The following is a 14,408-nucleotide window of genomic DNA, read 5'->3' on the forward strand; positions in this document are numbered from 1 at the left end:
AAAAATATGTCCGCCATTCAGGATGACAGTGTTTGATGTAAATGAGATTTTTCCTGTCATACTCTATATTGTATAGCAATCCTCTGAATGATATCTGATTCAATTCCACAACAAACGATTGGAGTACAAACTGTATAGAAGAAATTGTTTTTTATATAATTCAATACTTTTTTAATTTAAGTCGATGTTTACTTGGAAGAAATTGTTTTGAGAGGGCTTTTTCTTTCAGTTTTTGTTTGAAAGTTACTTCCAAAAATGAATCCCTCCTGGAAATCTACACCTTCCAATTCAAACAAGATTCCTATGGCTGGGATTTAATCAAATGAGCGAATGAATGTCGTTACGTACTGTCACACTATATTGTGTAGCGATTCTCTGAATGACATCTTATTCAATTCCATAACGGATGTTTGGAGTACAAACTGAATAATTTTATAATTCAATGTTTATATATAAAAGTTTTGAGAGTATTAATGAAGTGATAACTTCTTATGGAAGAGTGTACCGCTTGGTAACGTAACGCATGATAGCGCCAGTATGTTTGGCTTCCCTTTCTCCTCACTCTTAAACACAACGCTGCTGGCCTTATTTCGGAAAATCAATTCTCTTTCCCCTCTTTGCATGACTCAGAATTCAGTGTGCGGTCGACATATACTGTTGACAGTGAGCATAAAAAGTAAAACTATCAGCGCTTTTGAAAGTGATTATAAATATTTTTATGACACAAGCAGAATATGATCCTTGGAACATTACGGAATCTCCTAACAATATAATACAATTCGATTTAATAATAACAATCATTCAACAAGTCTATCGCCAGAGTGATAGAATTTATATGTCACCAATTTTGTTGAATGGATCACCCTATATTGATCCATGATGAGCGGATTTTAACAAAGAATATAACAATGGTCTGAAGCTTATGGTTCGAGACCTACAAATTATTTGAGTTGAAAACGAGCAACCTTGAATAACTTTTGAAACAATGATTTGCAGGAAAAATAAAAAATTATACAGCCACATTTTGAAATATTCGTTCTAGCGACAAATATGGAAGCAATGCCTTTCTCTGAAATATTCCAATGTTGTTGATTCTATCTCATACATAGACTTCAAATGACTTCCTAGAAAGAAATCTACAGGAATGAGATCTGCAGACCTTGATGGCCATTCTGTAGGACTTCTTCTGCCAACCCAGTTACCAGGAAAATGATCATCAAAAAATAGTCGAGAAATGAGAAGGTGCACTATCCTGCTGAAAAACTATTTCGTTTTCGAATAAATTTATATCCTCCTCAATTGCCCTATTGATGCACGGTATTATACAGGGTGTAACTAATGAAGTGTAAAACATTCAAGGAGGTGATTCCTCACCGAAAAAAAGAAAGGATATTTCATATAAAGGAATTTCATTGGAGCAACCCTTGTTGACATACAGCCCCTTAAAGGGGGTACATAAAATTTGTATAAAATTTTTTTTCACAAGCAATAAAAAAGTTACAATATTCAAATTGACCTGACATTTTGTACTACCAAAAAGACACTTAGCCACGATTACGAGAATATGGTTCATTCGACAAAAGAACGCAGGATTGTGGTCGCCATCGAGAAGTACGAACACCACAGATTGAGGAAGCAGTATTTAATTTGATTGAAGAATAACCTACTACCAGTACTAGAAATATTGCTTCCCAGCTAAATGTTGATCATATGACGGTATACAGGCACTGTTACCGCGAGACATTCCGAACCGTCTTGAATTTTGCAATTGGATGCTGGAAATGATTAGAAGACGATAGAATTCACAGACGAATGTAGTTTTTCTCGAGACAAGATTATTGATTTTCATAATTACCACATATGGGCTGATGAAAACCCTCACGCTATCAATAACAGTTTTCTCCCAACGTGTGGCTCGGAGTTTTTGGGGTTGATTCAATTGGGCCTCATTTTCTACCTCCTCGATTAAATGGTAAGGGATACGTTCAATTTTTAGAAGAAGTGCATCCAGTACTGCTGGAGGAAGTTCCTGTGGGCGTCAGAAGGGATATTTTTTTTTATGCATGATGGGACTCCCGCCCATTTCAGTCAAGTAGCACGTCAGCATTTAACTGAAACATATGCAAATCAGTGGATAGGTCGAGGAGGACCACAGAACTGGCCCGCTCGATCTCCGGATCTCAATCCTCTCGATTTCTCTATTTGTAGCCAAAATTTTCGAAAAAATTATAAAAATACGACTATCGTCCTACCTCAAAAAATATAACATTCTTGTAGACAATATGGTCTAGACCTTGTATGCTGAAACAGTATACCTAAAGAAGATCCAACACATAGAATAGTACCTGATGTAACCCAAATACAGGCAAATTTACCTAAAATACCTGGTGTACCTGAATTGAGGCGTTCGGACCGTATAAAAAGACATACAACAGGATGACACGTTCAGATTGAGTAGTGCCTAGATGATGACAGTACGACCAGCTATCGAAAGCGCTCGCAGAGAATTAAATAGAAGTTATAAAGCTTCAAATCCTTTTTGTGACTCGCATTCAATGTTAACTAATGTGAGTGTATATAAGGATATATCTAGGGTTGAAAATGAATGTTGTATTTTTATTATATTATTAGTATTGTTTACGTGATTTTAACTTTCAGATTGTGATTCTCACAGTCACACACAAATTGGCAACAGTTAATGTGACTTCCCAGTTTATTAACTTAACTTGTTTTACTTTGTCTATATTTTATATTATATTGTGATTTTTAACTTTCTGATTGTAATTCTCACAGTCACACACAAACTGGAAACAGTTTATGTGACTTCCTCGTTTATTAACTTAACTCATTTTTACTATGACTATATTTTATACTGTACCTGAAGTTAATAAATAATAATGATAATAATTTATATTTGTATATATGTATATGTGTATGTACATATGTGTTTGTATTTATATATTTATGTGCTGAACATTTAATTGATATGTTACTATTGAAATAATTTATTCAATCATTATTTTGAATTTCATCTCTGTTATGAACATTCTTGTTTCTTGGGATCGATAAAGATTATTATTATTATTATAAATATTCATTGCAGTGCTTGCACCTCAGGAAATAGTAAAAAGAAGTTCCTTGTCTTCGAAGTCAAGAATATCCTCTGTGACTGCAGAAGATGATGAAGATGAGGTGAAGGATATCCGCCAATCCAGAGTTGAAACTAAACCTCAGGAACAAGCAAGAAGTTCAAAATCTTCGAGGTTTCAAACTTCTCAATATGCTGATGATGATAATGATGATGCAGAAGATATCCGCAAATCAGGATTTGAAACAAGAGTCTCTTATAGACCGACCCCAAAGAAAAGTGATTGCGCAACTTGCTGTCGTTTAATTGGAGATTTTCCGGAGATGAAGTAAGTGATTGCTTTTCAATAACTTCGTGAATGATAATATATTCAAAACGCTATGACAATTTTCATAGGTAAGACAGTTAACTAAAAATAGTTCCATAATTTTGTTAGCTCTTACTCAAGAAATTCAAATATTATAAGTTGAATTCCAGGGTACCACAAGAACCTGAGTAGAGAGGACTTGATCATCCGTGAAAAGGAAGTATGGAGAGCAGATAGTTGTTGGTTCACAGTTGGATCAAAAACACCTCCAGGTTCTGGTGCAGGTGTTTTCAGACGCAGGCCCAGGACAGAGATATCAACCTGCCTGGGAACCTCTGCAACTGTATTTCAAGCTGAAATTTACGCTATTGAATTGTGTGCGGAGAGATTGGAAGATTCCAATCTCACACACAAGTTAATGAACATATTTTCGGGCAGTCATGCGGTGTTGGAAGCTCTTTGCTTCTACCGAGCAACGTCTAAATTGGTAGCAAATGGCCAAAAACGACTCTCCTCGATAGGAAGACTTAACAGATTATCTCTGGTCTGGATTCCTGGCCAAACTGGCCTGGAAGGCAATGAAGCTGCTGACTCTCTTGCAAAGGAGGGTGCTGCAAGCAGCTTCATCGGACCAGAACCTGTCATTGACATCGCTTTAGGCTTTACCAAACAAACATTGAACGCCTGGATGACAAGAAGATTTATGAACTTCTGGCAGAATCTTCCAGGATTGGCTCACTCCAAAGCGTGTATTCACCCTTTGAAGCTCAATACCAAACAGTTGTTGGATTATAGTACGGAGGAACTACGATGTCTAACAGGCCTTCTCACAGGTCACTGTCATATGAATCATACATCATACATACATATGAATCATACATACAAAATCTGTCTGACCTGAAAGACCACTCACCATACAAACTAATCTGCTTCGTTGAGAGTTCATTTGTTCGAGTTTGAACAGGTGTGAGTCACAATAAACCCTTGCGGGTTGCACTGGAGGGTCAAATAGATCCAGTCACTTTTGACCCAACCTGACCACAAAAACCTATTCTATACTCTACTCCTTTCGATTTCATTACCAAACTCACCATTTTGGAACCTTTGATAACTAACTTTGAAGATGTTTCAAAAAAATTCCACTGGATATGTTATATAATCAGGAATGAGAGGTTATTCTTACAAATTATTTCAAAATCATTTCCAAAATTGAAATCAATATATAGTGATGAATCATTGTGAATGCTTTGAAACAATTTCGACTTCTGATATCCCACAAGGTTCGGTTATATTAATAATATTGAAAATATAGGTTTTTTGGGTGATCACTTTTATTCAGAAAATAATGAGAATTCATTGAAAATGAATATAAATAACGACATGAAAATAATTTAGAAATAGTTAAATGAGTCCAATTCAACAATCAACTCAGAAAAAACAGTTTTCATGAGTCTCAGGTAAAAAAATATGAACAATATGAAACCGAATATATTCAAAACAGCTGCCAGTGAAGATTTGCATTCTGTTTTATCATCGCATCGGCCAAAGTGTGCTCCTCAAAGTCTACATGAAAAACCTAAAATATCTCTATTGGCCCACTCTGTACCACAGGTTGAAGCAATCAGGAAAAATAGTCTTTCAGATACTCATAGACAAATTAATGATGCTCATATTCTGCCACAATTCGGTCATCCTGCACTTGAAGCCAAAAAATATAATTTATAAATAATATATATCTTTAAAACTATACAAACTGACATAATATGACTTTGAGTCATTTGAGTCTCTTTGAGAAAGCGAAATTCGTTTATGAATTGTCTAAAAATATCCAGAGAAATAATATTCGATCATTGAAAAATTGCAAATTGCATGATTGTGATACTAAAAATACCAATAGTTTTCATCTTTATGTAATACATATTAGCAAATTGTTCGAAAGTTTCTGATACATTGCCTGAAAAAATAAAATAAGCTGAAAGAGTTCATATGTTCTCCAAAAACATCAAAGAAATTTTTTTAGTTGATAATGCTTATCAAATTATCATTATTTGAATATTCATATTTTCTTATAACTAATTAATATAGTTTATTGTATGATTTTCACTATCAAAACCGCGACACGTGTTTCGCTATACCACAGCTTCCTCAAGCATTAACTTATCATCAAAAGTTTTTATCAATTCTTACTCAAACATTTTTATTAACTTCCTCAAACCAGCATAATCCTTCTTGGTAGTTTTATACGGAATAAATGAAAATTTTGGTGGCAAAGTTACGATTCATAATATTTCCTAATTCATACATCAATAACTCTGCAACAGTGAAGGTCGTTGGATACATAATTGAAATAACTTCTGAGCCAGGAGTCACAAGACCTCCGATACGTTTGAAAGAAAAAGTTGATAGCCCCCTCTCTTAGATTTCTTTGTATCAAAATATGCAGATACATCGTCTATATATCACATCCAAATTCGTGGAAAGTAATCCACCTTATCTTTTGCTTCTAATTTAAATCTGCTCATGAGCAGATTAGCGATGAAGAGGCAGAGGGTTTCCCATTTCCATGCCTCATGATGTCTGTTGGAACAGTTATTGAACTGGAAACAATTCTGTTTCATGCAGATTTTTGTTAACTGTATTAGGTCTTTGATAACTTCTCCACTGATATCATTGACCTTCTGAAGACTCTGAAGCGATTTCAAGTCAATGATTCACGTCACTATTGTTAGTATCCTCAACCGTCTATTCACAATACTTGAGACAATTCATTGGTCATTTGGGTGCTTTTCATTTCATACAACTTGAATCGTGGTTTATAAATTTTAATAATGGAATAGAGATTCATTTCTAGCATAACATTCGTGAAATGAATGTTCCATCGTCTCAACCATCCTCTCATCTCATCTTTCATCAAGGACATGTTTGAACACTCTTTATACTGAACATTATGGTATGGGGCATTGTCTATAATCAAAATGTTTTTTTCTGAAATATTGGAAATTACCTTTTATTGCAACCAATTTTTGTAATTGTCGTAATATTTTTAGCTATAATAGTCGCCCGATTTTGTGTTAGATTTCAATTTTAGATAAGACATTTCACAAATCCATTCTCTTCTCCTGCATTCACAATTATAAGTCTCTGCCCTTTTGAAATTAGTAGAATCAACCCTATATATGTTTCATCCATATGAATTCTTCACGGTATTTCTTCATCTCTCTGAGGAAATTTTTCCGCAACTGCTAAATCGCCGATTTTTCCTTGAGCAATTTTCCATTTTCCTTCATCTGAACCCTATTTTCTTCATCACTTTCCTTAGAGACTTATAAGATCCTTCGTAACCATTTTCGTCAACGAACTTTTTATGTGTGCGACGTAAGGTGTAATGTAATAATTGATTATCACAACACAACAAAGTTTTTGTTTCGGGGTTGAAATTAGATGATTTTAGTGTATTTCCACGTGTTAAAACCGAAAGTGACCATAAAAATTATATATTAGCTCTTGTTTTCGAGATATAGTATCATTATATTATATATATGTATATTGAGTTTTCAACAAATGAAATATTTCATCACCAACAGTTGGTACACATGTTTGTTTACATAACACCCCTCTCATCAGCTGTTCTTAAGTAGTAAACATAACCTATGTGAGTTTGTCAATTGTACGCACGTGGTTGCTATTGAAATTATCGTGTGAAGTTGATTTTTAAATTAATTTAAGTGCTGATCTGAAATGCCTCGAAAGTGTGTGAATTCTGTCGATAGCTTTTGCTATATATGTGGTGAAACAACATTTAAGGCTCAGAAACGTAAAATGACACCTATCGTTAAGACAGCCTATGAACATTATTTTGGTGTGAAAGTTGGGGACCAAGATAAATCATGGGCTCCTCATATATGTTGTAATTCTTGTTCCGTCATATTGCGAGAGTGGCTGAAAAATAAAAACCGGGCAATGGCTTTTGCAGTACCTATGGTTTGGCGTGAGCCTACCAATCATACAGACGACTGTTATTTCTGCTTAACTCCTCCCATTAAGCAAGGTTTATCTATGAAGAAAAGAGGAACGGTTAAATATCCTAATCTCCCATCTGCTCTTCGGCCTGTACCACACTCAGACAATTTGCCAGTCCCTTCTCCACCCCAAAACTATGAAATTTTAGAGGAAGGTGATGAAGACTGTTTAGAAGGAGCAACCCATCCTTCTACATCCTATGACCCTGATTTTGAGGTAAGCGATAGGTCTAGTGATCCGCACAGAATTAGTCAAGCAGAGTTGAGTGACCTTATAAGAGATCTTCGCTTGTCTAAGGAAAAGGCTGAGCTGTTAGGGTCAAGACTACAACAGTGGAATCTTCTAAAACATGATGTGAAAATATCTCAGTACAGACAGCGTCAAAAAGATTTGCTTCCTTTTTTTGAGAAAAAAGAAAACCTCGTAGTTTGTTCTGATGTTAATGGTTTGATGGACTGCTCGAATTTGGATCACACTCCATCTGAATGGAGACTGTTTATAGACTCTTCAAAACTAAGCTTAAAAGCTGTACTTCTGCATAATGGAAATCAGCTACCTTCTATTCCTATAGGTCATGCAGTTCACATGAAGGAAACGTATATAAATATGAAAACACTTCTCCAATCAATCAAATATGAACAACACAAGTGGCACATCTGTGGTGATCTGAAAGTCATTGCTATACTCCTAGGAATGCAATTAGGGTTCACCAAGTACCAAGTAACTTTTTATGTGTGCGACGTAAGGTGTAATGTAATAATTGATTATACATCGACGAAGAATGCCCTTGTTGAAATCATCGATTTTTTTTTAATGCTTTTCTATGTCTTTTTTCATTAGGCGTTGGAAAAGAGGATGATGACTTTTTTTTGTACCTTGGGATCTGTCTGACTTGCCCATTTAGTCCAAGTCTCCAGGAAACACTGCAGCCTCTTGGGCTTATTGCGTTTGTTCTCCCATCCTCTCATGACACCCATTCCATCAGTCTCGTTCCCTGTACTAGTTTGTACAGATTCCGTGTTGGATGTTAGTCATATTCTTCTGGACGTAATTTCATACGTCCATATATTGCCTGCCTCCTGTGATTCAGTGCCTCACATTCGCCTAAGATGTGTAGAGCTGTTTCTATCCCTTCGTTGCATAATCTGCAGCTGAGGTCTCCATTGAAGAAGTAGTTCTTCGGTTCTTTTCTCGGACGGTTCCCCAATGAAGGTTCTACTGTGTTTGTTGCCAGGTACTTTTGTCCAGTACTCTGTGTGCTTCTTATTGGTCCATATCCTAATCTGGTTTCGTACCAGTGATTTTGATACCCCCAGAGCTGGTTCAGGACCTATATATGAAGTTGATGATCCGCGTCTAGCGCATTCATCAGCTTTATCATTACCTGTGATTCCTGAATGCCCTGGCATCCAGTACAAAGTTGATTTGTTCCTGTTTGCAAGTTCATTCAGTTCTTCATGGCATTCCCAGACCAGTTTTGATGTCACCTTCGGGTTTGTCAGAGCCCCTAGTGCGCTCTTGCTGTCTGTAAAAATTAGCTGTAGTTTGAATTTCTATCCGCTCGGTATATTCCAGCTCCCGTTCCATGTTTGGTCTTCGATCCATCTGTATACCAGGTGTTTCTTCCAAACATGTTTTCGTGATGACTAATGGTCTTCCACTACTCACGGCTTATGATTTTGGCCATGAATTTTGTGTTAAAGGTGTACTTCAGTGTCATGTGGTCTGTGCACATATTCAATATGTGCTCCTCCACTTGTTCCGAAATTTCTGTTCGGTCCGATCTTTTGTAGTTCGGTGATGACTTACACCCGCTGCTTTTGCACAATGCACTTAAATTTTTTTCAGGTCCATGATGTTACCATTATCAGGTGTTCGTTGCATGAAAAAAAGTACATTAGGAATCAGTTCCCTCGCTTGACCACACAAAACTTTTTGTTTCAATTTCGATTCGAATGCCATTTTCTCAGAGCACAGACAAAAGTCTGTGCTCTGAGGAATCTTGTAGTGTCCACTTCACCGACAGGAGTAATGCCGACTCTTTAGCCAAAGAAGCGGCTGGACTGAGAATTGAGAATTTTAGGATCCAGTGGCACCTACGGCCTGATGACTTCGACAATTCGGAACTAGCCAAACGTAACACCCATGCTCAATCCCTAACGAGATGAAATCAAAGTTTGAAGTCTTGCAAGGATCATTTTTGGCGACCCTGGAAACCTGGCGCCAATGAAATATCTGGCGATGACCAGAAAAACTCAACGCTCAACAGTAGGATTTCTGACTGGGCACTGTCAACTAAGGAAACACCTCCACAATATGGGACTAGTGGACACCTCTATGTGTGTAAACAGGAAGATGAAACTGTCAGCCATGTCCTATGCGAATGTCCGGAGTTATCATCAATGAGAGAGTGTGTGTTCGGCGAGTCTTGGCCTACACCTGCCGATATAAAGGAGATGTCTCCCAGGAACCTGTCCACCTTCCTGGAAAGGACAGGATGGACGATGACCTAGGAGGACAACTCCTTGGGAGGATGTACGACGGTTCACATGTGGCTTAAGTGCTGTGAGCCTACACTCCCGTCTACACAGATACAGAAGGGGTTTCTACCACGCGCATCCTAGAGGAGGTCCTAAGCCGAGACTTTGGAGTCACTTCCTAGGTTTGACGAGCTGTATCTCCGTACTAGCCTGGCCAATTGTGTCGAAGAATCAAACTTTTCGTGAAGAGTGTGTCATTTGCCAAGTCGCGATTACCAGTTGTTGGTTCCAAATGGTTTTGAGTTTTCATTATTACCTGGTGTCAAAAACGTGGTTAAGGAAAATGTTACACTGCCAATGTTAGGAATGTCTGCTAGACTTATCTCGAAACTAATCCGGTCTTAGACCTTTGCTAATTAGAAAGATACCATTCACCAGTCATATCGCGCTGTTTTGCAACATTGTTAAGTTTTCTGAAATATATTTTTGTTTTCAAGTTCGGTGACAAGCATCATACCTTCCGAAGAATTGAAGGAAATCAGGCGACAGTTTCAAGAGGCTACTAAAACACTGCAACAAGCTCTGTCAGCTCTTCCTTCCTCTGGTTTCTGTCAGTCAAGTTCTGGAACATTCCCATGTGAGAAGAGTAGCTAGGTAATTGTGAAAATTACTAATTCTTGATGACAATGATAGTATCTCTATCTCTGATTTCCTTCCATTTCTCAATGGAATATTAGATTGTTTCGAAAGTTTTGTCTGTTTTCAAGAGTCTACTGCAAACTGTAATATATCAGTGAATACTTATTCAAACTGAACGAATTGAGTATCGAAGCTCTGTCTCACCCACCATACTCTTCAGACCTCTCTCCAACCGACTACCATCTTTCAAAGCACTTTGATAACTGTTTCACCTATAGAACCTCGGCCAATCAGGACCATGCAAAATGGCACCCGAGCACACAAATTTCATGTTGACTGAATTATTCGACTTGTGTTACGTTGGCAAAAGTGCAATGATTCAAATTACGCTCATTTCGATTAAATCAAATGAGTATTCACCGATATATTACACTTTGGAGTAGACTCATAAAAACGGACAAAACTTACGAAACAACCTAATATTTCCAAAGTGGAAGTCGAAGCAGTTGCCGCAAATCTCTTTAATGAAATGAATAAAAACACTTCTGTCTAATTACCATCAATTCATTTTTTTTATACGACCGGTTTTGGGTTTAACCCCATTATCAAGTATAGAACTAAAATGTGAAGTTTAGAAAGTCGGTTATATCGGGAGTTTTCAGGTGAGCTGTAAAGACAGGAAGCTGATCGACAAGTAGTTATATGAACCAGGGTGCCCACTTTAAAATTCAACACTGAAGATTATAGTAGTTGTTAAGCTTATAAATTCAGGAGTGGAGACCTACATTACTCTAGTTGCTCGTTTAGGGGTAAATATTTCTGGTTTTCAATTGATCTGTTAATTCCCATGGCTTCCAAAAAATGCATAGGTCACTAGGATATATCTCCATTATATTGGCAGGTGTAAACCAAGACTCGCCGAACACACACTCTCTTTGGCAACTTTGAGATGTCTCACGGTGGCCTCCGCGAAGGTTTTGGAAGGTGCAACGACATTACTGAAGGTGCAGCGACAATACTGTCGTTGCACGGCTTCTTCAACATTTTTGGGGTTCCCTCCGTGGAGGTGTACAACTGAGGGAGCCTTCCTGCTGAGAAGTGTGATGTAGTAGGTACGATAAATATTCCTATTCAGCTTTATGATCGTGTGAATGTTGTTGAAGCCTTAGCGGTGCCATCGATTTCATATGTTTTGATTTTGGGAATGGATTTTTGGCAACGGTTCGGTATCATCCCAGAGCTTTACTCTTGACAATGGTCATTTCCATCAGACAAGAATTTAGCACCCCCCAAATCAATGCTATACGAACTATAGATAACTTATTGGCTGAACAGAGGGCTGAACTGAATGAGCTCATTGAAACTACTTTTCGTGAAATGTGTCAATCTTTGGGCTGTACAACTATTGTAGAGCACGAGATTCATACCACTTCGCCCGCTATAAAATAACGTCGTTATCCTTTGTCTCTAGCTCTCCAAAAACAAGTTAACCTCGAACTAGAGCAGATCGACTTCACCGTGGGCATCGCCGATAGTTCTCATAAAAAACGTGATGGTCGTTACCTGTTTTGTGTTAACTATAATAAATCAAACGAACTAAGTCAACCAGATGCATATCCAATCCCATTCATGAGTTCGATGTTAAGAGATGCTAGATTTCTATTAAAAGTGCTTACTGGCAAATTCCTATCACACAGTTCTCTAGACCCTTAACTGCTTTTGTTGTTCCCACACGAGGTTTGTTCCAGTTTAAACGAATGCCCTTTGGCCTCCATAATGCTCCGGCTACATGGCTTACGCCTTGGCCTTGGTATTAAATCACGAGGTAATCTGCTATATCTAGCCTCATTTCAAGTGGTAGATTAAGGTGGATATTTCTGTTCATCCTTAGGCATTGCCTAAGATTGAGGTGAGCACTTCTGTCCAGCCTTGGGATTGGTTTTTGTTTTTGTTGTTTCTGTTTTTGTGTTTGTTCCATTCATGTGTGTTTCCACGAGTAGGGAAGAGTTGGTCACCTCTGGCAAAGCCACGCATTACCAGAGGTAGGCTCATTACAATGAGGTTTCGCCCAATTCCCCAAGGGGATCGTTCGTGACCGCATATCACCCTGCGGCCATTCAGCTGTCGGCACGATTCGTTACACCTTAGCTTGGGTAGGCTGGTCCACAGTTGCATGTTTTGCAAAGTCTTTTGTGGGGTTTCAGTTTCCCTCACCTTACACATTTCTGCCACTGACCAGGAGTCCGGCAGCCCCGTCCACATTGGATTCCCGGACAGGCCTCCACTCCCCTGGTCGTTTCCCTATCCGCCACCTGGAGACTCGCCCGATAGGTATCCTAACCCACGGGTTCGTTCGGGATGTCTCAAATCGGAAGTTTATGTAACGCGACCTGGAAAAACGGAAACTAAGACAGAAAAATATACTGTTTTTCTATCATGCAATTCAGAAAGAACATTTTATTGATATTTGATGATATTCTCATATGAAAGATGAATAATAGCGAAGTTGAAATCAAATACTTCCATGTCCTTCATGTTAGCACTCATCGATTGCAAAATATATTACTAATATTCTCTCCAATGAACAAACATTACAAAAAATTTTCCATAGGGTGGTAAAGTCACGAAATTCCCTGTTCTGAATTTGAACTACAAGAACTCTGCAGCCGGTTATCGGAATTCAAAAAAGGGATGTTTATTGGATAGAGAATTAAAAAAAATTTCATAAAAAATGTCATAAGACCCCTCTTTCCACGAAAAAAAAATGAAAGCGCCCTATTGAAAGCGTCACATTATTACTTAAATTTACTTAAAATTTACTTAAATTGATTTCTTTCATCAAAAGCTTTATCTGACTCAGATCTTACACGATTCAAAATTTGAACAGTGGTTGATAATGAACTAATGAACATAAATAATTATTTTTGTTTGAAACTCAAAGGTATTTATTTCTAGATGATTTTTTTTTGCAGCAAATATCGAAGAATACTTGAATCAAAAGATCTGTTTTTGATAAAGGCAGAAAATCTCCGCTTACAATTGCTGCAACGATTCAAAGCTGAAAATAATATACCACTTAAAAAGGATTCAACTCAAGGAAGAATTGTGACAGTTCGATTACCTTCAGATGGAATCAGAGAATCAAGAGACAAAGATATTTCCAAGAAACTGGCTGTGAACATTAAGGCCAAGGATTCGACTGAGGATCTACGAAGGGAAAAGGATACAACAAACAAAAGCGATTTAAACTTGCTGAAAAAGAAAAAATCAAAATAAATATGAGATTCTCGACAAGGAATTTCTGTCAATTTCAATCAATTCGACAATTTTGGAAATGAGTTTAATAAAGTGATTTAAAAACTTATTGGGATTTTTATTCAGCTGTCTTTTTATGTACCATCCATCTTTCATCAAGCTACCTTTCGGTCTTCGATTCTCAACTTCTATTATCTATGAAGGGAGAATTCAATTTTTCTCAATTTTCCAATAAGGATATTTTTTTAAACTTTCCACGATTAAAAATGCTACTAAGAAAGGTATATGATGGAATTGGCCGATCTGTCATCAAAAGTGACATTTTTAATGGTTGTCAAGAGAACTGAAAAATGATGTTTATGAAGTAGTATGTAAAAATATTGCAATAGTTTCTTCGGGCTACTACTAACTATATTCTACATGTTCAACGCTTGATATATTGAATTTTACAATTTGAAATATCTATATTTGAAGTACCTAATTTTTATCTAAGTTTGTAATGAATTAAATTACCTGAGCTATGTTCCAGTTTCTCCATTTGAAAAAATATTTAGTAACGGAGAGTTGTTCAATTCTAATTAATCATTCAGTGAATTACCCTATTTCCTGAATCTATTGA

At 37.1% G+C, this 14,408-nt stretch overlaps 1 protein-coding gene across 3 annotated transcripts in view; it reads left to right on the plus strand.

Annotated features, from left to right (window-relative positions):
• Positions 1-13,898, plus strand: part of LOC111503399 (uncharacterized) — a 36,583-nt gene extending 22,685 nt beyond the window's left edge. For 2 of the 3 annotated variants that reach the window (XM_074173323.1, XM_074173331.1), the window contains 2 exons: positions 3,104-3,416; positions 13,507-13,898. In XM_074173323.1, coding sequence (XP_074029424.1) covers positions 3,104-3,416; positions 13,507-13,810 — 617 coding nt within the window. In that variant the 3' untranslated portion in view covers positions 13,811-13,898. Of the gene's footprint in view, positions 1-3,103; positions 3,417-10,392; positions 10,550-13,506 lie in introns of all 3 variants that reach the window. The other variant, XM_074173337.1, reaches the window with a different exon arrangement.
• The last annotated feature ends 510 nt before the right edge of the window (positions 13,899-14,408 follow it).

The sequence above is a fragment of the Leptinotarsa decemlineata genome, unplaced genomic scaffold, assembly GCF_025532065.1.
Source record: "Leptinotarsa decemlineata unplaced genomic scaffold, Ldec_3_MD MMD2_P_RNA_scaffold_12, whole genome shotgun sequence".
Taxonomy (NCBI): domain Eukaryota; kingdom Metazoa; phylum Arthropoda; class Insecta; order Coleoptera; family Chrysomelidae; genus Leptinotarsa; species Leptinotarsa decemlineata.